General features: G+C 35.2%; 16 protein-coding genes across 16 annotated transcripts; 7 read left to right on the top strand and 9 right to left on the bottom strand.

Annotated features, from left to right (window-relative positions):
* Positions 1-32: 32 nt before the first annotated feature.
* Positions 33-569, bottom strand: BMR1_01G02865 (hypothetical protein; the record flags this gene model as incomplete). Its single annotated transcript, XM_012792182.1, has 1 exon — positions 33-569. One exon carries the CDS (start codon positions 567-569, stop codon positions 33-35), a length of 537 nt encoding a protein of 178 aa, XP_012647636.1.
* Positions 570-1,402: 833 nt separating this feature from the next.
* BMR1_01G02860 (DNA-directed RNA polymerase II subunit B) lies at positions 1,403-5,342 on the bottom strand (the record flags this gene model as incomplete). Its single annotated transcript, XM_012792181.1, has 4 exons — positions 1,403-4,601; positions 4,622-4,777; positions 5,069-5,180; positions 5,201-5,342. The coding sequence occupies 4 exons, from the start codon at positions 5,340-5,342 to the stop codon at positions 1,403-1,405; spliced, it is 3,609 nt and encodes a 1,202-aa protein (XP_012647635.1).
* An 81-nt stretch (positions 5,343-5,423) lies between these two features.
* Positions 5,424-6,041, top strand: BMR1_01G02855 (hypothetical protein; the record flags this gene model as incomplete). Its single annotated transcript, XM_012792180.1, has 1 exon — positions 5,424-6,041. One exon carries the CDS (start codon positions 5,424-5,426, stop codon positions 6,039-6,041), a length of 618 nt encoding a protein of 205 aa, XP_012647634.1.
* Positions 6,042-6,424: 383 nt separating this feature from the next.
* On the top strand, positions 6,425-7,296 carry BMR1_01G02850 (VIT family; the record flags this gene model as incomplete). Its single annotated transcript, XM_012792179.1, has 5 exons — positions 6,425-6,563; positions 6,586-6,707; positions 6,728-6,786; positions 6,808-7,168; positions 7,189-7,296. 5 exons carry the CDS (start codon positions 6,425-6,427, stop codon positions 7,294-7,296), a joined length of 789 nt encoding a protein of 262 aa, XP_012647633.1.
* BMR1_01G02845 (Mitochondrial DNA replication protein YHM2) lies at positions 8,514-9,542 on the top strand (the record flags this gene model as incomplete). Its single annotated transcript, XM_021482934.1, has 6 exons — positions 8,514-8,626; positions 8,648-8,777; positions 8,799-8,874; positions 8,996-9,114; positions 9,137-9,289; positions 9,312-9,542. 6 exons carry the CDS (start codon positions 8,514-8,516, stop codon positions 9,540-9,542), a joined length of 822 nt encoding a protein of 273 aa, XP_021337523.1.
* Positions 9,687-10,564, bottom strand: BMR1_01G02840 (Probable 39S ribosomal protein L24 mitochondrial; the record flags this gene model as incomplete). Its single annotated transcript, XM_012792177.1, has 4 exons — positions 9,687-9,830; positions 9,854-9,948; positions 10,082-10,149; positions 10,173-10,564. The coding sequence occupies 4 exons, from the start codon at positions 10,562-10,564 to the stop codon at positions 9,687-9,689; spliced, it is 699 nt and encodes a 232-aa protein (XP_012647631.1).
* Positions 10,991-13,622, bottom strand: BMR1_01G02835 (replication factor A1; the record flags this gene model as incomplete). The annotated part of the gene is made up of 13 exons (XM_021482933.1): positions 10,991-11,143; positions 11,340-11,441; positions 11,466-11,640; positions 11,731-11,909; positions 11,931-12,043; positions 12,064-12,205; positions 12,228-12,336; positions 12,482-12,687; positions 12,708-12,852; positions 12,873-13,165; positions 13,188-13,284; positions 13,305-13,442; positions 13,465-13,622. The coding sequence occupies 13 exons, from the start codon at positions 13,620-13,622 to the stop codon at positions 10,991-10,993; spliced, it is 2,010 nt and encodes a 669-aa protein (XP_021337522.1).
* A 653-nt stretch (positions 13,623-14,275) lies between these two features.
* On the bottom strand, positions 14,276-15,670 carry BMR1_01G02830 (molecular chaperone DnaJ; the record flags this gene model as incomplete). The annotated part of the gene is made up of 5 exons (XM_021482932.1): positions 14,276-14,733; positions 14,754-14,906; positions 14,928-15,027; positions 15,050-15,344; positions 15,366-15,670. 5 exons carry the CDS (start codon positions 15,668-15,670, stop codon positions 14,276-14,278), a joined length of 1,311 nt encoding a protein of 436 aa, XP_021337521.1.
* On the bottom strand, positions 16,910-18,897 carry BMR1_01G02825 (Papain family cysteine protease; the record flags this gene model as incomplete). The annotated part of the gene is made up of 2 exons (XM_012792174.1): positions 16,910-17,736; positions 18,105-18,897. The coding sequence occupies 2 exons, from the start codon at positions 18,895-18,897 to the stop codon at positions 16,910-16,912; spliced, it is 1,620 nt and encodes a 539-aa protein (XP_012647628.1).
* BMR1_01G02820 (conserved Plasmodium protein, unknown function) lies at positions 19,396-19,668 on the top strand (the record flags this gene model as incomplete). The annotated part of the gene is made up of 4 exons (XM_021482931.1): positions 19,396-19,417; positions 19,438-19,510; positions 19,531-19,620; positions 19,641-19,668. The coding sequence occupies 4 exons, from the start codon at positions 19,396-19,398 to the stop codon at positions 19,666-19,668; spliced, it is 213 nt and encodes a 70-aa protein (XP_021337520.1).
* Positions 19,669-19,693: 25 nt separating this feature from the next.
* On the top strand, positions 19,694-20,773 carry BMR1_01G02815 (Coenzyme Q (ubiquinone) biosynthesis protein Coq4; the record flags this gene model as incomplete). Its single annotated transcript, XM_021482930.1, has 5 exons — positions 19,694-20,095; positions 20,190-20,285; positions 20,307-20,570; positions 20,591-20,665; positions 20,690-20,773. 5 exons carry the CDS (start codon positions 19,694-19,696, stop codon positions 20,771-20,773), a joined length of 921 nt encoding a protein of 306 aa, XP_021337519.1.
* BMR1_01G02810 (REI1, pre-60S factor REI1) lies at positions 20,750-21,961 on the bottom strand (the record flags this gene model as incomplete). Its single annotated transcript, XM_012792171.1, has 1 exon — positions 20,750-21,961. The coding sequence occupies one exon, from the start codon at positions 21,959-21,961 to the stop codon at positions 20,750-20,752; it is 1,212 nt and encodes a 403-aa protein (XP_012647625.1).
* Positions 22,107-23,334, top strand: BMR1_01G02805 (DNA binding protein, putative; the record flags this gene model as incomplete). The annotated part of the gene is made up of 4 exons (XM_021482929.1): positions 22,107-22,383; positions 22,404-22,651; positions 22,673-23,116; positions 23,137-23,334. The coding sequence occupies 4 exons, from the start codon at positions 22,107-22,109 to the stop codon at positions 23,332-23,334; spliced, it is 1,167 nt and encodes a 388-aa protein (XP_021337518.1).
* Positions 23,335-23,355: 21 nt separating this feature from the next.
* BMR1_01G02800 (hypothetical protein) lies at positions 23,356-24,735 on the bottom strand (the record flags this gene model as incomplete). Its single annotated transcript, XM_021482928.1, has 5 exons — positions 23,356-23,890; positions 23,912-24,005; positions 24,027-24,397; positions 24,419-24,572; positions 24,594-24,735. 5 exons carry the CDS (start codon positions 24,733-24,735, stop codon positions 23,356-23,358), a joined length of 1,296 nt encoding a protein of 431 aa, XP_021337517.1.
* Positions 24,736-24,786: 51 nt separating this feature from the next.
* BMR1_01G02795 (hypothetical protein) lies at positions 24,787-25,727 on the top strand (the record flags this gene model as incomplete). Its single annotated transcript, XM_012792168.2, has 2 exons — positions 24,787-25,279; positions 25,300-25,727. 2 exons carry the CDS (start codon positions 24,787-24,789, stop codon positions 25,725-25,727), a joined length of 921 nt encoding a protein of 306 aa, XP_012647622.2.
* BMR1_01G02790 (U6 snRNA-associated Sm-like protein LSm3) lies at positions 26,060-26,402 on the bottom strand (the record flags this gene model as incomplete). Its single annotated transcript, XM_012792167.1, has 4 exons — positions 26,060-26,134; positions 26,155-26,250; positions 26,272-26,357; positions 26,378-26,402. 4 exons carry the CDS (start codon positions 26,400-26,402, stop codon positions 26,060-26,062), a joined length of 282 nt encoding a protein of 93 aa, XP_012647621.1.

Raw genomic sequence — 26,489 nt, 5'->3', positions numbered from 1 at the left:
ACGGTACTTGCTTGTCATGCTATGGTAACAAATCAACTTGCACAATAATGGTCAAAACGATCAATGGATGGTGTGTATATCGGTGGATATATTTGCATTCTCCCAAAGTCTATTTGGTAACCCAGTTCCAAATAATTTAAGCTCCCGTTTTGCTCGACCTGAACTCCAAAATGATCTTGTACTGATATTTCATTGCTAGTGTCATCAGTGGTATTATCAATCTCGTCACTGAATAATGCTATATTTTGCAGTTTAGAAAACCCAAGGTCCCTAAAAAAGGGTCTCCCAGCTGCTGTATTATCTTTGTTATCCATTTCAATGTTAATGCGTTTACTCCTATTGTTTTTCCTTAGCAAATTTTTGGCAATGTTTTCCACCTTTAGAGATGTTAAAAGCTTTTTGTAATAAGTTTTTCTATTACTGCCAAAGCTCAGACTATCCAATTTGGCTTTGCTCAACTTACAGTGCTTAGGATTATCATTTGGGTTGTACTGTAGCACGGCGGATAGGAGCTCAGTCCAGCCATGAGGACAAGCGGATGGGTCTAATTTGTGCCTCTCACATATCATCACCTGAATTAAGAGGACTAAAAAGCAATTAACAAACGATTTATTATGGCGGTGGAAAAGAATAGTGCTACTAGTTAATATACCCCAAGCCCTAACCACCTACATAATATGGGTAGACGGTATATCATGTTTATAATGCTTATTATACCAAAATTCAAGGGCAATATCGCTACTAAAGAAAATATGTACATTTACACGCCAATTAACAATCACCCTAAGTAAACACCCGTTTTTCAATTCATTATAATTGTCACACTTGTACAAACAATTAATTGCTACGCCTTTAAATTTACAAATGATTAAACATAAATAGCACTCGGTTATGTATGTTTAATCAATTGCCTCATTGGCAACAATTACCACTCATAACTAACCATCATGATGAGTGGTGTATTAGAACAGATAGATTTGTAGAGAAAATTCGCCATCATGACACCAAAACGTCATAGGAGAGGAAATAAGATACATGTGGGTCTGCTGATTCATATATGTTTATATTAAATGCACAAACAAATCACTTATACTTAATGCTTACAAAAAACCAACTTTTTCGTAATTGTATAAGTTATCCCGGCTAAACCTCCATAATAATTTATATATACACATATAAATACCAACTACAAACCATAATCACCAATTGCCCAAACCGCCTATTACTTATTTCGGTAATACTTGACCATCATGAATTAATCTCTGATAAATAATTGAAATCCAGCTACTCTCGCACCAACTACAAAAAATTGAAGCACCCAGTCTGAATTACATCATAAGCCCTTATTCCAATTAGCCACACAGTTAGTGCTAATTCAAATCGCTATAACAAAAGATAATGGCTAAGCCACACCCAAAGTCAATTTGGGATAAATTGCCATTGACATCAACTCCTGTAGTAACAACTTGCACGCATAAGGAATTGACACCTGCGATATATTCGTCTTGTTGTCACAAGCACTACACTCGAAAGACCCTCGGTTAAGGTCTGCAATAACAATCAATCCGCACATGTCACACACGTGCACTCTATAAGCGTCACTCTGGTCAAAAAGCCTCTCCTTGAGCACCTTGGCAGCCCCGTGGCTTATCATACAGTCACGCTCCATTTCACCAAATCTAAGACCTCCATCTCTGGACCTACCTTCAGTGGGTTGGCGAGTAAGCATGGTCACCGGGCCTCTGGCCCTTGCGTGAATCTTGTCTTCAACCATATGCTTAAGCCTTTGGTAATAGGTAGGTCCTATGAAGATCTTTGATTTCAGCAATCTACCAGTGTACCCGTTGTACAAGGCCTCATTGCCATGGCGCTCATACCCAAGTTCGTGCAGTTTAGATGCAATCTCTTTAACTGTGAGACTACTAAAAGGAGTGGCATCTCCTTCCAATCCACCAATTGCACCTACTTTACCTACAAGGCATTCTACCAAGTGACCAATTGTCATTCGAGAAGGTACTGCATGCGGATTCATTATTATGTCTGGGACTATGCCTTGGCAAGTAAATGGCATATCCTCCATTCGGTAAGTGATGCCTATTGTACCCTTTTGCCCATGACGACTAGCGAATTTATCACCAATTTGAGGAATACGTACTGACCTAACTTTTACCTTGCAAAACCGACTACCCTTGCTGTTTACTGACAGTAACACGCTGTGGACTACTCCATTTTCAGAACGGCGGAGACATAACGAACAATCACGTTTCGGAGCAACATCTTGGTTAGGTAGGGTGGGTGATATTCTGCCTATGATTACATCATCACCCAGCACTCTAGAACCTGGCTCAACCAATCCATCACTATCCAATTTGGAATAGTCACCGCGTTTCATACCTGCGACAAACTGCGGATTTGGCCGTTCAAACTTTTCAATTGTTACGCTGCCTTGCTGCTTTTCCTCACTGACATAGGTGCGGTTGAATACGGATCTAAACAGTCCTCGGTCGATTGATGATTGGTTCATTATCAGTGAATCTTCCTGGTTATATCCAGAGTAGCACATGATAGCCACAATTGCATTAATCCCAGCTGGCAACTCCCTAAAACGTAAAAATTCCATAGCCCTGGTACATACCAACGGCTTTTGTGGGTAGTAAAGTAAGTGTGATAAAGTATCCATTCGCAAGTTAAAATTTGAGGAATAAACCCCCATCGCTTGCTTACCCATTGCACTCTGATATGTGTTCCTAGGGCTCTGGTTTTGATCTGGAAAGGGGATAATCGAAGCACAAACGCCCAGTATCATACACGGATGGATCTCGCAATGTGTATATGTACTACAATAGTTACTGTTACTATGCAAATCTTGGACAAACATCGAAACCATACACATTTCTTCCTCCTCACAATCAATGTATTCAACAACACCTGACTCTACTAGCCAATTCCAAGCAGAGGTGTTTTCGCTAGAGCACTCATTTATGTAACTCCCATCCCTTATTTTTTCCACATGGGATCGCTTCAAAGCTAAACGATTTCCATCATGAACAACAAGTAAAGGGCGCATAGCTCTGCCAGCATCCGTAAAAATTTTAACCTCTTTCGAGACAATCTCCTTAATGATACTGGTTTCATGGGATATATCGCATCGGCGCCTGAAATGCAACAACGTATTTACAAGATTATCTGCTTCATCAAAACATCCTATCCAGGTGCCATTTATGAAGACCTTCACCCTGTCCTTAATAACTTCAGGGGGCACTTCGTCTAAGGAATCCATGCCCAATTCAGTGAGAAGCTCGCAAATTGTAGAGGAAGCGCCGCCCACGCTTATACTACACATCAAAGCCAAGTTTTTAACTAAACCCACAGCCTGGCCTTCTGGTGTTTCAGCCGGGCAAATCATCCCCCAATGAGTGTTATGAAGTTGACGTGGCTTGGCCATCTTACCCTCACGGCCTAAAGGGGTATTCAGTCGCCTCAAATGGGAAAGACAACTTGCAAATGTAAGCCTATTAAGTACTTGTGATACTCCTGTACGCACAACCTTCCCATCCCTATCCTTGCCCCAATTGCCCGTTAGCAATTGGTATTGAAGTCCTTGTGTTATTTGACTTGCGCTCCTAATTGCACCAGCCACATCGAATGTTCTACCACAATCAATTTGGTGTTGAAGTATTCGTTTAGCATCTTTTGCCATCTTACGAAACAATGTTCCAAAACTGCTGGCCATGAGAGGCCCCGCCATGTCAAGCCGTTTCTTGCCAAAATGATCCCTGTCATCTTGGTTGATACGGCCAAGCTTTGCAAGTAACAATCTGTGTACCATATAACCTATGAAGTAGCACTTCTTACTTTCCACACCCAACTCAGTACCCACATGAGGTAGCACTTCTTTACGTAGTAGATCCTTGGCATATTGGATACGCTTATCCCTAGGAGCACCAACGGTGGGACCCCTCTTGCCAATGAAATCCAAACAAGCATCTTGAGTAGTAAAATCCAATGCATCTTCAAGCGTTGGCTTCATCAGATTAAGCATTTGTTTATCATCGAAATCGTACGCAATACGCTGCAAAATATCTTTATCAGCCACGCAGCCCAGGGCACGGAATAGGATAGCAACGGGTATATCTGTTCGTATATATGGCAAAGTAGCCACCAGCTGATCATATGACCTGAACCTATTACCAATAACATTGGCAGTAGCTTGTTTAGCCTTCATTTTGATACTAAATGCAGATGTACCCTGAGAATACTCCATTTGGGAGCGAATTTCAGCCACCCAACTAAATTTGGACGGCTGCTTCTTCTTGAATACATAAATAAAATTATTAGCCATCCTCTCCTGTGCTATCAAAACGCGTTCTCCTCCGCCTACGATGAAGTAACCACCTTGATCATAAGGGCACTCTCCAATATCAGCCAAATCATCTTCACTGACATTCCTAGTCCAACAATACATCGATTTTAGCATCATGGGTATTTTACCCAAACTAATACGAGGGTAGCTAGTTCTATCTTGCAACGTTTCTTGACCTTTTGCCTCATCGTATATGTATATCTCTTGATCAATATCCACATATATTTGGGAGGAGTATCTACATGACTATTTATATACGTTAAATTTCTAAGCCTCGCTTCCTGTGGCCAAATGTGTTTGGTAACTCCCTCCTTTTCATCTACTGAAGGGCGGTTTAGGCTAAGTTGGCCAAATTTTAGTTTGTATATGACATTGACTTCTATTTCATCCTCGGGGCGGTATTGCGGCTGAGGTCTAAGTGAATGTTATGTTATATAAAGAGCGTAAAACACTCATTCATTTTGGTAAGATTTGAATTGTACAATAATCTAGTGACTAACATTTAGATAATTTAGTATTGCTTAATAATAAATGTGAAACAATCATCACGCAAATGTATTGAAAGGCAGCGTAGAATTTAATAAAGAGTAGTAACTGTGATATTAATATATTAATGGTGTAATATATCTAAAAATATTTAGATGGCCGACATATCTGCTAGATAGAATAAAGTTAACCAATTTAATAATAGTAAAAATTGCCTACCTAATCTCGATTGGTGGATACTCATCGACAATTTCTTGCATGCGATAGGTAACGAAATCGTCGAAACTCTCGATTTGCTGGTGTACCAGTCCGTGAGTCTTGAAGAACGAACCTAAATCACAATCCACTCACTGATAACGGTCCAGCTATCATCATCAGTAATGCTAGGTTCTTTTTCAAACCCCTTAACATACATATTGTTACTAGTGTTAGCACCTTCAGACCATGGTTGGTATTGAGTAGTGTGATAACCTACCATAATCCACAGCCCCATCTCAAAGCTTGTATACGATACTACTTTTGTACATATCGTACCATATATATCAATAAATATATTTGGACATAGTCTTCATATATGGAAGACAAATCTATCGCTGTAAAAGCTGCCGAAATGCGTCGCCGCCGCATCCTCGGCAGCGAAGTGAACAGGATGGAGAAACTTACTGGGAACAAACAAATTCAGCCTATCACCTCCCCAGTTATCAATTTTGATATGGGAGATATAGATTTTGATGCACTGAAGAAAAGTTTGCCAATGATCAAATTGAAGGTTAAATGTGCCATACAGTTGACACTCCTTTTGTTCACATCTCTTCTAGGTGCCACTGTCAGATTGTATGAGTCTGATAACAAAAATTTTTTATTCAGAATAATTGAATTAATCGTAAATATGATATTAAGCATACCTCCATTCCCACTTTTGGACGATTTGTGGAAAAATAACCACAGACTACGGACGAAAACAGTTAAAGTGATCACATGGACCATGCTAATTACATTCATCCTGATTAAGGCGCCACCACCTTCACTAAACTCCACTAATAATTCGAACGGCGAGCAAAGTGAGATTGCAGAATTTGTTCAAATACCAAAAGGATTTAAGGATCTACTATGCACTGTTGGAGAATGGGCAAGTGCGTTGTTGTTATTTTTCTTTGTAGGCTATGACATAACACACAACCTTCTTGTATAACCTCCTAACTTAACTATGTTTTTAATCTATTGTGAAAAGTTCCAAAATGGCACAGTACGCTGTCACATCTAGAGAGCTGTCATTTGGTAATTAGATAGTAATTGTAAAAACAAATATTTATACATCTAAACCATAGTAATCAACTAAATTATATTATAGCATTTTACACATATACATCTATTAGATTCCACGAACGCTAATAATTCAACTAAAATTTGCGGATACATCAATATAAATGATACCTAATTAATAGATAATTCAGCCTTAATAAAAACTAAGTTAAAACCAATTTAAATTATTTTTAATTTTGTTACGGCAGAATTCTTTATGAGACAATGCTATCCACACAAGATGCCCATAGAAAATTAATTTAATTGGGTACCATGGAAGACAGCGCCATATACATTTCGAGTCTGAATGGTCAAGACATGACCTATTACATGTCAAATTTCGATCATTCCGAGTATCACAAGGGCGCATCCGGGGAATATTTAAAAATTATTGTATTTGGCGGCCTGGATGGTATGATTCCACATTAACTTAGGTATAGTCACAATTTTTGCCATAATTTCTGGATGCATTGGGGCTTCTATTGATCCTATAAAAATCATATTCATTGGATTAGGCAATCTGTTTGCAGATGGCCTCTCCATGGGTTTGGGAGAGGTAACTAGTGGTTTATGCAGTTCGCAAGCCATAAGGCCGAAATGGATTACATTGATTCTGAGATGAAGAGGGAGACATGGTAGTACTGTAGTTAATTTAGGGAGATTGAGTATTTTCCGGAAGAGGAAAAGAATGAAATGTACAACATTTACACCACACGTTATGGATTTAGTGACGAAGACGCCAAATCATTGGTGAATCTGACCTTCAAAAACAAGAGATTCTTCCTAGAGCACATGATGGTTGAGGAATTGGGTTTGATTGCCAATGGTGATGATAAATCATCACCTGTGAAGCGCGCTTTAATTATGTTTCTTAGCTTCATGATTTTTGGCATAATACCACTAGTAGGATTTTCATTGTCCATACTAGTTCCACATACAGATTACTTGAAGACTATACAATCGCTAACTACAGGGTTATCGTCAATAACCTCCCTCTCAGTGTTGGGTTATTTCAAGGTATGAGTTATAACATTTAGGGCTATTTTGTAGGAAACAAACCACTATTGTCATCACTAACAATGGTGGCTACTGGCGTACTGGCAGGGGGGGCTGCTTTCTGCATTGGAATTCTTTGCCCTACCTAGTTCTGATATTCACTAAAATAACAATTTATTTGTTAATTCATAACTCATTTTTTTTGAATCATTTCATCTCCATAAATATTTCAATTGAATCTTATAAGATAGTTTGAAATTTTAATATACAACGAATTTGCAGATCTCTAAATCATTTTTGTAATTATTAAACAAAAGTTAAACTAAAAATTGAATTAGTATTTTTAGTACCTTTAGTTGTTTATTTCATTAAATTGTTATTATCAAATAACATATTACAGATAATATATTTTAATATGTTTGGTCATTGTATTATGGAAGGTTTTTAATTTTAAAAATCCCCATAACATATCAACAATCATTTTTGTGTAAATAACAAAAACTTAAACCTTCAAAAAGTCATTAGGCAAATTGTTTGGAAAAAAAAGTTGATACGTTAGATATGTAGTCCCTTATGAAATCAACGACCGCCTTTTTTGATCCACTGTCTGATATGTATATAAACAAAATAATACATGTTGCTAAAATTCCAATTACAATCGAGCAAATTGGACAGCATTTGATTAAAAAAATTAGAACCAATGCAAAAATTGATCCTACTATCGCGTAAATGATGATTACGTCATCCATCTCAGCAATAAAGATTGTATACTTAGCCTAGAGTTAGATAAATGAATGATAGCCAGAATAGTTAACTGCTAGCCAAACTGTCAGATTATCAGTGATTTGGCATTAATGTTGTTGTCAATTCTATGATGAAAATCACTGGTTGCTTAAATATTTGGTTAATCTAATAGTTTAAACAATTACCAAACAGAATAGACGAATGTCTCTATTTATGATTACATATGGCAATTGTAGATTGATAAAAATCCAACCTAAAATATTGAATCGTAATATAGCGTTTAATATTACCAATAATAAGACATAAATAATAAAGGGTGAATATATTGAATTATGAGGGAGGAAAAAGGGAGGGAGGAGGGAAAAAATTAATTTGTTCAAAAATATCTACTCAAAAACATATATATATATATATCCACGGATTTCACAACAAATCGCTAGACATAACATTGTCACGTATAAAATTACACTCAGAAATTGTGAGTGGAATTCCAAACAAATAACTGAGAAGAACCTCACTAATAATTATTCTCAAACATTGACAATAGTTTGTAATAATATGTGTTAGTGATTGTATGGTTTAATAGCAGCTGCATTGATGCGATATTACACTAGAAATAGTGATGGAGGGTATATCCGGGATAGGGCTATTCATGGCCCAGGGTGCTACCCTTCACATGCTAGAAACATCTACTCTTGGCATGCCCCTAGAAGTTTGGAAAACATACATGGTTAGGTAATCGCCAAGCTCAACTAGAAATCCAAATTTGAACACTATTCAATCCTTCAGATCAATATACAATAATGGTGTTACTAGATTCTGGGACGGTTTGTCAGCTAAATTATTTGATGCATGTACCAAAGGAGCTGTACTAGTGTCTACAAAGGTCAAAATGTGTATTATATAGGAATGTGTTAATAATTTTTTGTTATCGCGTGATTATGATTCCACATTCGCTGGATTCATCTCTGGGACTACTGGCGGTAGGTATTCTACTATATTTCGCAATTTATTAGGATAAAAATGCGATTATATGACCATTTTTTAAAAATTTCAACCCCCTTTTACACAGTATTACGTTTCTATAGCTGAATTGTTACTTAGGCATGGCCCAGGCCATTATAACAGGACCCTGCACTTTCATGGTCACCGCTAGGGTATCTAATAGAGACCAAGGCTATCTCAAAACTTTTCGTACAGTACTAAAGGTTAGAGGATTTACTGTAACTTTCTATATTGATTTAGGGTTTGTACATTGGGTACTGGGCAGTGGTTACTAGACAAGCTACCAATTGGGCTTCGAGACAGGGATTTACCGAGTACTTTAGGTCAAAGTTTAGAAATGCAAACAATGGGAGCCCACTAGAGTACAAACAAGAGATAGCTTCTGGTATAATGGTATATCACACGATTTATTTAGGGAGGTGCATTATCTGCCTGGAACCACCCTGTTGATTTGATTAGAATCAAAATGCAAGGCAGCGTAATTGACGGAAAACGACTAAAAGCGTTTAAAATAATTACTGATGTGTTAAAAACACACGGAATCATCGGGTTGTATCAGGGAGTTCTGCCCAGGATGGGGTTAGCTATATGGCAGTGCCTGTTCATGGTAACAGGGATTAAGCTTTTGGGTAACAGACAAAATTAACATGATACAGCCATTTAGGCTAACATGCGGGCACTAATAGTTGTGTTTGTGGTATGTTGATGCACAAAATGTGTTATTGTACAATTATCGATGTCAATTTGAAGTTTCAATGGCACAGTTATATTGATATCGAACGTATAAAATCTAATCATTACTAACAACGCTAGTGCTATTAATAATGTTGTTATCACTGGCGGCTGTTATTTTGTCTGATTGTCTTGCAATTATTTCATTAGCTAGTGATTCAAGTATTGCAAAACTGACTGGATCCTTTTGTGCATAAATTTCCTAAATTTTGTAACAACTGATACTTTCATAGGTGGATTAATTTTTTTGTGTAAAAAATCATTGAAATGCCTGGGTCTTTTCAACAATTTTGCGTCTATTGGTTCTGGTATAGCACATCCTAAATCATTGCATATAAATAACACTAATATAATGATGTGAAACTGTCGTGTAATGATATAAAAAATAACTTAGCAAAGGTATTTAAAAAGGTTCATTTAAAACTTTTTTATTAGTTGAATATATGTATTTACCGCTAATCTTGGAAATTCTAACTATCTGGCCGTCCATCATGTGACGCTTCTTAACAACTGTAGGTTTTCTATATAATAAATTGAAAATTACTTTAGTACAGGATCAACCAGGGCCACATTTGTAATGTGAATTGGTACTTCTTGTGTATATAACGACGGAATCCCTACTTCGCCATATTTTGGATGCCAAAAGACTTGTCTCATATTACATCCATCCACGACAACAGTATTCTTTCTCCGATTTATCTCAAGCACCACTCCTTGCTTACCCATGTCTTGTCCATGTAAAACTTGCACCAAATCACCCACACTTAGACAAAAACATTCTGCCAAATCTATCTTCCTAACCCTATTATTCTCCCTTAGTGGCTTTGGCACCAAATTCTCTCGGGGGAAATTTAAAAATTTCAGATTCACCGGCAGACCGCTCTTCCTCTTATTTAATCGAAGCACCTGTAAATAGGCCTTCAAGTATTTTGACATAACACTCTACACACTCAATATAATTATATTATAGGAGCTTAAATCTATTGTGTCAAGTTGAGTTTAATCAACCGATGCTAATGGTAAGAGTGGTAAAGTGGTGCTGATCACATAACTAAGGGTGAATAATATACACCATACACCAATAATATATACAATAATAGCATGTCTGCATATGGATTCCACTCACAATTCATCAAGTATATACCATAATTACCAATTAATGATTATTCGAGATCGAAATGAGTACGAACAACACTTGTGACTTTACTATTGATAACCAATACTATTAATTAATTAATTAATTCACATATTGCGCGTATAAGCATAAACCAAATGACGTAAATATCTGGATGTGAATAATAATAGCAAAAAGTAGAAAAATACTGCTACAAAATAAACGTACATTGTGGTTTAAAATATAGATTATTTAGAAAGCAAAGCGTTAATTTTGGCCAATCTATCTGCAATCTCCTGGTCCAACACCTTTTCCAGTGGAATTACCTTCACCACACGATACTTTATCCGAAATTCACCAAGGAAAGAGTCCATTTGCACACGTACTTTGAATATGTGCTCCTATGTAAGAGTTTATTACATATTAAATTTATCGAAAATTTTAAATCAAACAAAAATTACACATCTTCCACTACTGTGTATATATCAGGAAAGATAATTATATACAACAGCTATATCTAGGTATATTCAACAGCGATAGATAGATACTTATAAACACACTAGACATATTATTATTGATAATAAAAACAATACTTACTGTGAGTCTGGCATCCTCAAAATAATTAGACAGATTCTTCCCGTTAAATTCACTACTTGCAATAGCTAGTAATTCCTCCGCTTTTACCCCACCCATAATTTCCTAAATGAATAACTTATTAATTACTTCTCCAACATTCCCCATAGCAGAGGCCCAAATTGAGGTTTGCGTGGTGTCAACGATTTTGAAATTAAGCATGTAGGTATGGTTAGGAGACCCTTCCATATTACATCTAGTACATCTCCAAATTGGACTTTCCGGTTGTTCCTGCAACATTTTCTTACGACATCCAGGACATGCGCTGCATAAAGAAGAGTTATACAATTATTTGATAAACAATACATAACACACAAATGTAAATAATACAAAATAAATATGAATGCATTCTTACGGCCAAGAGTAGATGTTTTCTTTAAGAATTTCTATCACCCCCCTTACATTGAAAGTTTTGCTTTGGCTATTTGCATCTTGGCCAATCTGAGTTGCTTGCTTCGTTAAATAATCAATGGATTCAACCTCCTCTTCAAGTCCGCCGATACTCACACTATTGAATATTGTCGTTTTTCCATTCTTAGTCAAAAACTGTGTTACCTCAATCCACCATTTACACAGTAGATCTGTTTGTGGATGCTGTGGATTTATCACAACCTTCGTCGAACTTTGTACATCCAATTTTCTCATTTGCCAATCAGTTATCTTAGCATCTAGGTGATCTGAGTAATACTTTTTAATGCTATGATCGGGTTGGTGTCTAACAGTGAATCAGTAAGACTTGTCGCCTTATCATGCCACAAAGTGACCCAAATTGAGCTACCAGAATCGTCCACAATTTTGATATCCCTTTTTTCAATCACACCTCCTAAGCTCTAAATTACCACTATTAATCACCTTCTTTTGCAAGCTTTGTATATTCTTGTGTTGACAAACAACACCTATAACATCAATCAGCGATCCTTGATCTAGAATATCTATGTTGGACAATTTTGTGAAACTGAACCTATATGATCAGAAATGGAAAGAATGATTTATATATCATTTAATTTTAATTATTGGTAATATATAAATAATTATGGGGAATTATGATTTGAACAAAACACCCTCACAATTTAAATCAAATATACACAAAACGATCGTTCACTCACACACTAGATGGGATGCTGTTATCATCGTCCACATTCTGTACAATTGCATGTTCATCCAAAATAATCTCACATGGATGATTTAGGTGGTTGAACTTTTTATTTGCCGCCCTAATTTGTCCTTTGCTAATGGAATAGACCTTTCCCTCCTCAAAAAATTCAAACCACTTATTTACTGCATCACCAAACAGTGTAGCTTTGATTTCCGACTATATTATGCATTTTTTACAGTAGAGTCACAAAGATCCAACGAGAACAATTGTGATTCACCACGTGGTGTATTAAATTTCCTAATGTCACTTTTTAACATAATTCTAGCCAAGATCGTCCATTTTGGTGTGTATAAACTCAGTTCCGATATATTGTTATAAATTCTATGTTGGTGTTAATATACCCATAATTTTTGCGTTGAATTGGTCCTAAAGTGTCGTTCTTTGGAATTTTAGCTTGCCTACATACGCCTGTATCACATTCAACATTTGCCGATGGATTTTTAAAAGTATCTCCAAGATAGTTCTGTGTTTCATTATTTTGGCGTTGTATATATTGATTATTCACTTGATCTTGTTGGTGTGATTGATTGATATCATTAGGCAAGTTTTGTGGCTTTTGGTATATATTGGATTCAGGTTTTCCTATAGGCGTATGGACTGATGATTTCTCGTTGGCCTGTTGTATCGTCAGGGACTAAATCAACTACTGTGATTACTGGATGAAAAGTCAAGCCTTCCTTAACCTTATCAACTATAATGCTGTAATCTCCGTCCAATATGCTGACGTTAGATACTACGATAAGGTACCTTATCCTAAATAAATGTTGTTTTACTTAGTAGCCACCAGTTTATATTTGTCAAAACTGAAGACTTTTCCCCTGAAGGCGAATGTTTCAGCGGAAGTTTTATGGACAAGCATTACGCAGACATGTTTATATTGTACAGGTACAGATCCATCAAGGACTTCTAATCTGCGTTATTGGTTGTTATTACAGTATACGATTTTGTGGCAAATCAGATTGACTGACACATAATAAATTCGCTGGCGGATCCAAATGGTGTGTTTGACCAAGAAATGCTTCCCCGTCTGTTTTTATCCGTTCCGAAATTGTATTAAAAAAGCCCAGAGTCAAGTTGCGCGGCAAAACCATTTCACCTGACACACCCAATGTTCACTAAGAAAAAACTTTAATTAAGTAAAATATTAAAATTTATCAATAAGTTCTTCATATTTGCACATACTAACATTTTAAATTTATTTCTAATCGTTCGTGAATTTATAAATCTACAAATTTCTTGTCATCTAACTCACACATTATTAACCCACATATATACTTAGTTTCAATTAATAGACAAAAACATAATCTATAATTGCAAATATATCTTATTAATGTTATATTTAATAGTAAACTCCCAAATCAATCACATAATTTCATGGAATCCAGTGAGAGCTTTTTAAATGTTATTAATAAAATATATGTTCCCTAAAAATTACGAAAAAACTCAATTATCATCATAAAAATACTAACCTCTGATATATTTCACATTTTTAACTGGATTAAAAGCTAGTTAACTTTGCAACACCAATGGTATAATACCAATTAGGGATTTTCATCTACACAATTAGAGCCTAATGCAATAAGTTGCTCGATATTTCAAAAACACCTTGAATTATCACTATAATACAATTAAATATTGAAAAAATCCCTTGCGATCGCAGCATTTTATGGATTAAGCTTACAATAACCACAATTTTTACTACATTAAACAGTCCGCATATATAGCATCATAGTGTTTTCAATAGTCAGAAAGAAAAGAACGATTTCTTCTTACTATTCTTCCATGCTCTCTCATCACAAGTGCCACTTTCCTCACACAAATTGTCAAACTCGATGATCAATTGTTTCTGCTTCTCGCTCATATTCACAGGCAACTGTAGTTGAAGGTGGACGAGTAAATTCCCATTGGTGTTGGAATCCATTTTTGGAGGGCCCCTACCTTTGAGCGTCTTCACACTGTTTGGCTGGGAACTTGGTAAAATTTGCATCTCCACAACCCCATCCAGGGTTGGAACGCTAATCGTACCTCCCAACAAACATTGTTTTAGTGTTATTGGCACATCCACGTGTATATTATCATCGATCCAGCGGAAGTGGCTATGAGGTTCGATGTTTATATTCAAAAATAAATGGCCAGGTTTGCCTCCACGCCTACCCACATGACCCTGGTTTGGTATTCTCATCTGCATCCCTTGTCTCACGCCTGCGTTAGATTCAAATTACCCGGAGGCACATCCACCTGTACTGATTTAGTTTGTGCCCTTTCACCAGTTCCACCACAAGCACGACATGGATGGGTTACAATCTGTCCACTCCCACTGCAACTACGACATGGGACGCCTATAATGATTGGCCCCCTCTCCATCCTTTGAACACCTAACTTGTCATTAACGATACCTGTTCCATTACAAATTTTACAGGTACTAACTCCTGTACCAGGCTGTCTTCCTAGTCCATTACAATCATCGCATGCAATTTTTGCTGGGATTCTTATACACTAGATGACACTAGCTATATACCTTGCTACAACCACGTATCGCTTCCATGAATTTGAGTGTAATTTCTGTCTGTATATCATCACCACGGGTGGCGCCTGAAAACGAACTACTAGTATCACCAGATGCCATTCTTGAGAACATTTCTGCAAAATCGCTAAACATGAACGATGAATCTCCAAAGCCAAATCCTGAGGCAGCATCGAAGCCAGAGGTGTCAAATCCACTATTGGCACCATGTCCACCAACATCATCACTGGCAACACCAGTTTGATCATAGAACTTCTTTTTTTGTGGATCTGATAGTATATCATAAGCACTAAATTAGTGATTGGCTTACGATGTTATTTCGGCCATTTTCTGTTTGGCGTCAGGGGAAGAATTTAGATCTGGGTGATATTTTTTAGCCAATTCTCTAAATTTCTTCTTTATTTCCATGACTGAGGCAGTTCTTGGTATTCCGAGTACGCTGTAAGGGTCTTTGATTCTCAGTGCCGCTGAACTGTGCAGATTCCTGATGTTAGAGTGTAAATTGTGATGAGTGATGACAGTAAGTTTATTGAGTGCCATAAAATTCCTATAACACTTGTGATATTTGGATCCAATTGACATGTATACCGCCCGGTACAATAGACAGATTCCCATCTCAGCTATTACCACCGATGGGGTCAGTGAGTATACCTGTCAAAGCTTGTGGTCTATGGGTTACCGTAGGGGACAATTCACAAATTAAGTCTTCTAATATAAATATATATTAGATACTAATTCAAATGAAATTAGTATACAGTATTTTGAATCCCTAATTATTGGTGTAATATGATAATGAAAAATGTTTTACACACAAACCTTACGGAATCCAATAGTTAATATATATATTTTTATGTCAATATGTAGACAATATTTATTTTCCACGGATATAACTCACAGGGTGCGTATTCTGTCATTATTTGCTTGAATTTTATAACAATTAAGGTGGTAAATCCACAAGTCAGTTATCCAGGTTCTATTAGAAAGGTTAGACTTGAACAAATAAAAATTGAAATAAATGTGAAAATTAAACAAGTATAAATATATTAGTTGTAGTAATACACACATGTATGCAAATAAACCTTAAATGCTAACTCTTAAAATTTCAAGCATATTATCGTATCCCCTTTACTAACTCCACCCGTAAATGATTTACCTTATCATGTGTTAATTAAACCCTAATCCATATTTATTAAACCGATTCTATATTGATATTCCTGATGTATATTGAATTAATCAATTTACTTCATTGATTAATGTTTGTGTATAGGCGATGAATGCATCATTATATAGTGAATTTTAGATATAAACTATTAATCCTACCTTATCTGATGTAATATAGGAAAATTTTGATTATTGCTTGCTTAACTAAAAAAATAATACGATTATATTTGACAGATGTTTTAAAATGCGTAGATATGCTTAAAATACTAATTCCAGTATTCATAATTAATTAATGCTATTTCCCACCTTAATTATTAATAGAAAACTAATATAAATAATAACTAATCTTTAAACGCATAGAATACTATAACTTAAACTATTTAACCAATTTAACATAAATTTATATATCATAATATAAGAATAATTTACAGATAATATAATATTAATATTAATAGTTATAAACCGTAATTGTACCATCAAGATAATATTTATAAAACAAATACCCAATATAAATCATTAATGTAGATTATATAAATGGCAAGTTAAAGATGTATGAATTAGATTTTTCATTTACACAACAAATTGGGTTTATCTAAAGTACATAATATTTGTCAAGTTTAAACTAAAATTTTGGACTTGTAATATATATCAAATTGAAAGATTAAAATTTATATAAGAGTATTGTAATTATAACTACATTACAGCGACATAAGGTGCCAAGTTAATTTGGCAGAAACTATCTTTATGTTCGGTATCCCTGGAAACGTATACATAACCATCTTTGCCCCAATTCGATCCCCAAGAATTTTTAAAAATCCAATACCTACTATTCACACTGTCATCATAACCATATCCAGTAATTAACATTGCATGATTCAAAACTTTATTACAACTACCATTGTACACTCCACTTTCATATTGCAAAAAATCCTTAGTTATTGCCATGGCAGCTGCTATGGGCCCTTTATCCTTAAGCACACTCTGCATTTTATTGGCTGGCACTTTGAAGTATTTACTGATGGTGACTAATTGTTTACATGCCTTAGTTTCACACTTTTGTTTTTCAGCAACATATGGTACATCGGACTCGACACAAACGCCACCCTTAACTTGGGCGTATTCAATTGCCATCCTAACTACACCGCCAGTTTGGCAAGTAAATTCATCACTTACGCAGTTCATAAGATGTTGTGGTGAAGTTATCATTTTTGAACCTTTATTTTTTATGTTATAAACTGCATCAATGGCACCAGCTGCTGCTATGGCCCAGCAAGAACCGCAACCTTGTTGGGCCCTAACAGGTGAGATAACGTCTTGGTCTCTCCAATCAAATCGTTCCTTAACATCGACAACCGTTACACCTACTTTTTCCTTCAAAAATTCTCTCGGTGTACTTATTTCCTCAAGTGAGCGAAGATTAGGAGCAACGTCTGCGAAGTTGATACTCAGGATATTATTAATTTCCGAATCACTTCGATCAGAAAATACATTGATTCCCTTAGTGTACGTTTTTTTTGGGTCTGAATTACAAGTATCACAATGAAAATTAAAAATTAGAACATTAAAAAAAATTTACAAACATATGCGGAATATCCAAATTTATTAAAATAAACTAATTCAAATTGTATTATTTAATTTACAATATTTATAAATTCTTTACAGTATAAAATCCCCACACATCTCACATTCTTAGTGTTTAACACAAGTATAATAAGATTTAATTAAAATTAATACAGAAATATGTCGAATATAAAATAAGCATATATTGAACATATATAAACTGAACAGACAAAATATAAATATACATGATCCTACAACATTTATTTTTAATAAAAATAAGTAAATTATATAAAGCATGTATCTAAACAAATAATACACAAACACTTACTTGCGTTATGAGTTTTTATTTCGATGAAATTATTCCTGAATATCATGTACCTATTTACAAAATCACTATTCGAGTCAAACACTCTGTTATATTCACTCGCATATAATTTAAAATTAACAATAATATTGGCTTCGTCTATAGGGTCGAAATCTTTGTCAATCTTGACGACTTCATTCAAAATACCACCTATTTCACTAAGCATAATGATTTTAGAGGTTGAAACCCTAGATTTTAATGAATAATCTTTCGAAAACTTGCTAATTTTTTCCTCCAGCTGGTTTAATATTTTATTATTTATTTCGTTAGATTGAATGGATATATCTTTGCTACCTAATGTATTATCAGCATTTATTGTGCCTCTTGTTTCTAAATTGTATGAAATCGTATCTTCACTAATGTATTTTGTATTGTGTAATCCACCATTTGGAAAATCAGACACTATAATCTCATGCATATCATTTTCAATTTTAGCCATTCGTTGTATCGCAATATTATTCAAACTATCAAATTCCGCATCCATTTTTTTTGTCGTCTTAACAATAATCACAATTACAGTAATGACAATTATTAGAAAGGCAAATAATGCTATTCCATAAAATGCGAATATGAAGTTTCTTACGGGAGAGAGAAATTGCAAAATTTGGCCAACAACACTATAACGTTGATTTTGTTGATTTGTTAAAGCGTCTGGAGCTAGGGTTTGGGTAGAATTAGAAGTATAGATATCGCCCCTGTTATTTGAAGTACCATTTTCTAGATTGACACTAGCATTGCTGGATAAACCTCTTGCCATTTAGCCAATTAGTGATTCTATTCTTATAGGCATAAATATTGATATATTAGTATAATTCTTGAAATATATCAATAAAGTTGAGTTTATCGCCAAAAATTGGTGAAAATTAACAATCAATGTAACGGAAATTGCGTAATGGGACGCATAATACCTTACGTACAGTATCGACCAGTACCCCTCCTAAACGTCTACATATTCCGAAGATTAATCACAAAACTTTTTCTATATATTAAAAGCTGTGGTAGTTTAGCGTGAATTAATTTATTTACTAATATGATTCCTCAACATGTGATTATCAACATACTACCGCAATATATAGCAAAACAAATGAAGTTATAGCAAATTTAGCTTAAATATCAAATTAAATATACTATTTATTGACCAAATTAAATACAATCAATGTAGTTAAAATAACCTACTGAGATATAATGTTAGCACTATATCACAATACTGCATAAATACTAGTACTAAAAATTTAGTGGGTGTGTTATTGCGACTATGTCCTCGAGTATAAGAAGAGGCAGGGTTTTACACATTTAGGATCAATTATATTTTTCCTCCTCGTTGTATTATTTATTACTTGTTGTGCTCCTAAACCCTTCAACTATTCCTGGTAATCCATCTACAATTTAGGGCGACATTCACTGGAATAATTTCTATATTTTTAGTTGTTGATTTTTTATTTATCAACGAAAAATCTTTCCTTTTTGACCCATACTACGAGTAATGCGGCCTTAACTTAGCAATTGGGCTGCCAGGACTGAAAGCTGATGTTCAAACCTTAAACGTTACCACAATGGGCGGTATTTTGTTTGAAAAAATATTTTATCAAAATCATATCCCCTGTTCTCCGATTGTTAAGGCATGTCTAGCTTCTAGATTTGCGCTTAAATCTCTGATTGACCCCCAAAATGCCCAAGACGTGGCAGTACTGGATGATTTACTCTCTAAATTTACCCTACCCATTATGAAAAGGCGAATGGAAAATGACCCTGAAGGGATACGAATACTTAAAACTAAACCTTTGCTCAATTCTGATCAAGTGAATTTTGAAAAACTAAGGAAGTTACCGGCCAATACACTTGGTTTTGCCTATTTTGAATTCATGGACAAATACAAACTTCACATGGATTCCAGAGAGCCGACTCATTTCTTAGATGATCCGACACTAGCATATATATTGATGAGAAATCGACAGGTAGAATTTTGTTCTTATATTACCATATATATTTTAGATAATTATATACTTAAGTGGAGATGTATATCATATAACACTACACAAGCTAACATAGTTACATGACATAACTCACGTGGCCTACGGACTTAACATAAATTTGGAAGCCGAAACTGCAATTAAAGTTATCGAATTTTTGCAGACAGGGTTACCGGTAACTAAACAAATAATTAAGATGCCCCTTTTAGCTATCGTTGGAGGTTTAATGAGATTACCCCTAGTAAGAATTGTAGTCGGTAAAAATTCAAATGTGTGCAACCATGAAAACTGGAAATATATAACAAGTCCCATTGAACGCAAAACAGCTGTAAATATTGGCAACCTGAATATAAATTTTGATGGCAATGATACTTTTATGGCACAAAATGGCATTGGAAATGACGATGAAAAACTTGTGCAATATCCACTAAAATTTTCAATAAAAACACTTCTACCCTGGGTACACCAATATTTATTTAGGCAGTGCGAGCTGGATTCAAACAAAAGAAACCCATGTACATGGTTCACGTGGAGGATTGGTTTGATAAGCCTTTGGTAACCAATTAATTGATCATTTAGGCCGATTTTAAAAAATATTTGGGCATACAGAGCCTGGAATCCAATATGTATCGTTATGTCTCACTTAAAAATGATGTTTTGTGAGCGAACCTTGAAAAGTTTGTATGATCTGACGTCCTTATGTATATTTTGCCTAATTTTATCTCTTAACCAAGAAATTTTACCCTTGAAATCCTCTTTACAAATTCTATTATTTGCCGATTTAGACATCAGTAGTGCACCGCTAAACATGCGTATAGGCCTCAAATGCTGCTTATACACATAAGCTGTAGAACGATTTACCACTTCCCTTCCATCGGGTAGGGTTAGATTGTTATTCTCGTCAATCATCGCCGGTCTCAGGTTATATTTGGAATATATTTTTAATATTTGCGGTTCATTATATTCTGGTTTAATTATTTGTTCATCATAGCCATCTATATCGCTGATATCTTCCCACTCATCATCTATATCACCATCTACGCTGGTAAAGTTGATATCGCTTCCGGCAACATTGACTAGATCGCCCCTGTTCTTGAGCAGTTTGGCATAGGAGGGCGTAAAGTCATAAAACTGATAAATCTCTTCAATCATTTCGTATGGAATTTTTTGATGTCCCTTCGCCTCCATATGATGCCACACGGCATATAAAGTTGAGAATATCCTCCCACAATATAAACACTCATTTCCAATAAATACAATATTACCTAGGTATTCTAGTAATCCAGCTAAGTTTGATATGTACTCGGCTTCAGGGAGATAGAATCCGTTGTGTTTTATCATAAAATTTAGGGCATCATTTGGATTACCTATAAATTTGGCATTGAATATACTCATTCCGGCACAATATTTTATTGCATTAACTCGATTTTTTGTGCCCTTCTTTTTAACAACATTCTCATCCAAATCGCTATGCAAAGTTGTATCATTTCTACTATTCAAATCTAATGGACATGAGTGAACCTTGTGCTTGATATGATCTTGCCCCTTCTGTTTAACAATCAATGCCTGTTGCTTTGCCATCTCTTCCCGTTCCAAAAACATGTCAAAGTCAATGGGCGACAACTGCTTTTGCTTCCTGTACATGTTGTACCTATGCCACTCACATTTGAAATGACCACGAAAGTTTGCAGCTTCGATGTATTCATTGCAGGTTGTACATAATTTTTTTTCACTAACTTCCGTTATTCCATTGTCGCTGAAGCGTCTAGTGGATATATCAGAGGTGGATTTATTCGAATCTAAAGCACTGATATCGGCTAGACCTTTGGAAAATGAAATTGTCCCACTCATCTTGTAACCGCTATTATAATATAATATTAACTAGAAAAATTTAGTGCAGTTATAGTTGTTAGACTACATTAATTGACTTTCTTAAAATAATGCACATAAAATATTTACTATATAGTGCCATCTGGTATATGTGGCGAAATAATGTATGTATGGATTCCTCCGTCTGACCTTCTTATCGGTACTATCGCAACCACAGATAATACATGCTTACAAACTTATAAATCACATAAAAATTCCATTTACAACGTTTTATAGTGCAGGTATATCATATTCTACATTTTCAAATGATAACACATCACACAACACTTCGCCAATTTCACCCAATGAAAACAAAAATGTTGAATTTAAGGGAAGATTGATCTATATAAATGGCACTAACAAACACTTGTACGATGGACCGCTAGAAACCCTGCTTGGATCTGGTAAATAGTATCTAACGTAGACCTAATAGGGTTGGATACCGAATCTCCAATCATTCCTTACCGAGATTCCAAAGGTAATTTGGCCTCTTTAATTGACAACCAAAGGCCATCATTCACAGCTAATTGCAGCATGCCATGTCCTACCGTCATTCAAATCTCAGGCCCAGAAGTTTGTCTAGTTTATAACCTCAAATCTATGGGCATAACAGCCGATGATAAATTGCCAGATTCACTAGTTCAAGTGCTAAAAAATCCAAATATCACTAAAGTATTAATAGTATTTACATAGGTGTCCCATGGAAATTCCGATTTTTATCTCCTGAAAAGATATTTTGATGTGGAATGTATAAATACTGTAGATTTGTACCGTGTATGCGTAGCAATTAACTCAAAATCCAGGTCTCTTCAGGGTGCTGTTGCTATTTATATGGGCTTAAATCTAGATAAAACATTACAAAAATCAAATTGGGATAGCGAACAGTTGACTGAAGATCAGATTAAATACGCTGCCACAGATGCTTGGATTTCTCGCGAGTTTCTAATCTCATTGAGAGCAAGATATGGACTATCTCGTTTACCATGTGAAACATCCAACCAAACTAAAACAGAAGAGAACGCTAGTTACACAAATATAGATAATTGTCTAACACAAACTAAAGTACCATATACAAATAATCAAAGTACATATAAAGTATTTGAAGAATTTAATGATTGCCCGTTTGCTTCACTTCTAGTAGGCAATATATTATTTAGAACATTTGTCTAAGCAGAGGTTACGATTTCGAGTTTAACAATATGGAAAAGGGGACTTTAGGTATTAAATCAATACTTTCAGTAACAATATTTGGCGAGAAGCTGGTATCTAAGTCAAATGAGTGGCATAAAGATATAATCAGTGCTAGAAAGGATGCAGCACAACAATTATTAGACATACTAAATATTAAAAAGTAGGGTTGTTAAACTAATTTACAATTAAAGTTTGTTAGCTAATAGACCTAGTCTAGCTCTTCTTCTAAGCAATGCTATCTCCCTCCTTTCATTGGCAGCTGCGAGTTTTTTGAGCAGCTTTCTTTTGGTCTTGGCGTTGCCAATGTAACCTCTATCCAATCTCCTTTTGATTTGTTTAATAATAGATTCATTATTAAATCTACGTTTTCTATCACTTTCCAATTCCATAGGGCGTTTTTTCAAAATCTCAGCAACTATATCACTTTGTACATCCCATTCCTTTGGGACAGTTAAAGGTGCTTCCACTAGTTCTAAAGCCGAAATAATGGGCATTTCAACAACAAAGCCTTCGTTTGTGTGGGAAATGTTACCAACTAAATTAACCTTTTCCTTCATATGAAGCATCAATAACTGTTTTAAGTGTGATCTAGATACGATAACGGAATGAGTTGGGTCACGAATTAGTACACTTGCATAATTGTACCGCCTGCTTAATGTGGACCTCCATGCATCATTATTCGACAATTTATCTAGTTTGTGTAATGCACTTTTTACAATGCTAGATAAATTATATGACTACCTGATTCCATGAATACGCAACAACATTTCAGCATTCTTCAATTGTGCCGTTGATACATCCACCTTTAGGTTAATTCCAGTGATTAATTCATTTTCTACATAAAATAACGACATACGGTATCTATTTAAGAAATATTTAACCAAAACAGAATGATCAACAACGTCTATTTGCTGGAACTTGTTGGACATATTTGCCATCAAATTGTTGTATTCATTGATATCATTTTTGGTATGGATAATTAGAGAATTGCCCATAAGCAGTTCGTCACTATCATACTCCAGTTTAGTTCTACTTATTGATAATCTATCCACCAAATCTGATGCATTTGATGGAATATCATAGTGTATTATTTGTTTAACGAAAGGAATATTAAGCTTTGTTTTTAGTGGATGGCAAATTAACAATCCAGGAGTAATGTGAGATCGAAATTCTTTTAATATATCATGTAATTCTCCATTGCTTGTGTTTGAAGTTATCGAATGTGCCCTATATAAGAGATTATCTTACACATTGGAAATGATTCTTGATTGTTCTAATTGGTTAAATGAGTTTGTAGCAAACATTACAAATCTTTCATTAGGAAATGAATCTAAAAATTTGTAAATAAAATATTTACACACATCACTCTTTGAATTATTATTTACAAGTACTGACTGATGAACTATGTAAATTTAGTGCCTACTAAAACTGTCAATCACATTCTTAAATCGACCGAGAGTCACTACATTTTCATTAAATTTATCTAGTAAGTTGAAGTTGATTTTACCCTTCAAAACCTTGCCAAATCCCTTACCCGTTCTATACAAATGATTCCGCTTGCCCATGCTCAGGCTGCCAGCACCACCCATAATCCACCCACATTCTTTTTGGTTGACATGGCTAATTTTTTACCCCAAGGGACACTTATGGCAAATATATTCAACCAACTAACCGTCCAAAATAATGATTACACTAGTCACTCACAACTAAATAACCTAAATGACTCAGCTAGACAGGACACATCTGGTCATAATGAATCAAAACCAGGCGCAATCGTAGGCACATGTTTTGAGATGATTAGACCCTATTTCAGAATATCACAAATTGATGTACTGCTCAACATTAAGGATATCTTTCTTCCAATTAAACCACGCACGCGTTTACTAGATCTTTACCTACCCTCTGTTTCCATATCAACATTTATCTTATTATCTACCATTAATAGAATATTATCTGACAATTCATCTACCACAAATCCCGCCGAGATCCTGGCTAGAGTAGCGTCTTGGATCATTTCCTCAATCATATTAGAGGCGTCATTGCTTAAATTCTTCTTCTTCATCCTCAAAGTACAAACCAATACCATGATTATTCCGCATGATGTTAAGGGTAAGTCACAAGTGATTTAGGTCAAATGTTGGACAATGGACAAGACCTAGACCCATACAGACAACAGCAAAATAACCTAGATTTTAATTCGAGTAGATGCAATTACGTACACGATCCCGCAATATTGCAATCAGATGGAGTACCTGTGTTAGCAATCCTTTCCGTTTCTGGTTATAAATTCACACCTTTATCTTTCATTCTCTCAATATCGCTATTATACTCTGGAAACCCATCCTTTTGGATCAATTCATTCAAATTTTACTCTTATATAGCAGCATCTATTAACGCCTTTAGGTGCTTTGAGGGATTGCATTTAACTACTTTTAACAACTATCCTGCTTTGGAGATGAGACAACCAAATTTATCGCACATATATTTACTTATTTACATTGCTTCGGCCATGCAATTTATCATATCTTGGGGTTTGATGCCCAAACAATCAACATAAAAATGATAATCATCGGATCCGCATTCTTTACCTTTGACAATTAATATTCGATTAATTACCAATTAGAAATTGAATGGATAACATTATTATCCCTTAATATGTTGAATATCTAGTCACACTCACGAATGCTCCTAGTGGAAACATCATTTCTAAGGTTCATGGGCAATATATATTATTGGCAACTAATCATCACTGTAAGTTGTTATATTATGCACGTAACAACATTATTTTATTAATAATTATTGTTGATTAATTAATTGTTAGTTAATATTCATCCTATTGCTTCATTAAATGTTATTGTCAAAAAACAATTTTAAGTCTTGTTACATTAATTACTGATTTTTTGGCGAAACTAGGATGATTGAATCCCCTCTAACGAACAAAACATCACTATTTTTAGTGTTAACCTAAATAAACTGATTCATACGCTCGTAGATTCAGTTCCAGTCTCAGGGTCTTCCGTAATTACTGTAATAGTTTCAACAGCATCCTCGAGTATTATGTTACAATGTTCATCATAAGCCTACTTGAATGGCTTCCTAACATGCAATTTGCCAGTAATCTCGCGATTTCCCTTGGACTTGATATAAACATACTCATCAAGCGTCAGTCTAATCAGATCTAACGGTTCTACATACACTCTGACTCACGCTGAACCGATGCCACGTTTTCCATTACAAGACACTGATACTTAAATGGTGCTGATGATGGGAGTTGTAGGGACCAAATTTTACTATAAGAAGTTTTGAAGCTTGGAGATTT

Source organism: Babesia microti, chromosome I (genome assembly GCF_000691945.2).
Source record: "Babesia microti strain RI chromosome I, complete genome".
NCBI lineage: Eukaryota > Apicomplexa > Aconoidasida > Piroplasmida > Babesiidae > Babesia > Babesia microti.
The sequence above is the reverse complement of the archived record's forward strand: the minus strand, read 5'-3'. Positions and strand labels throughout refer to the sequence as shown.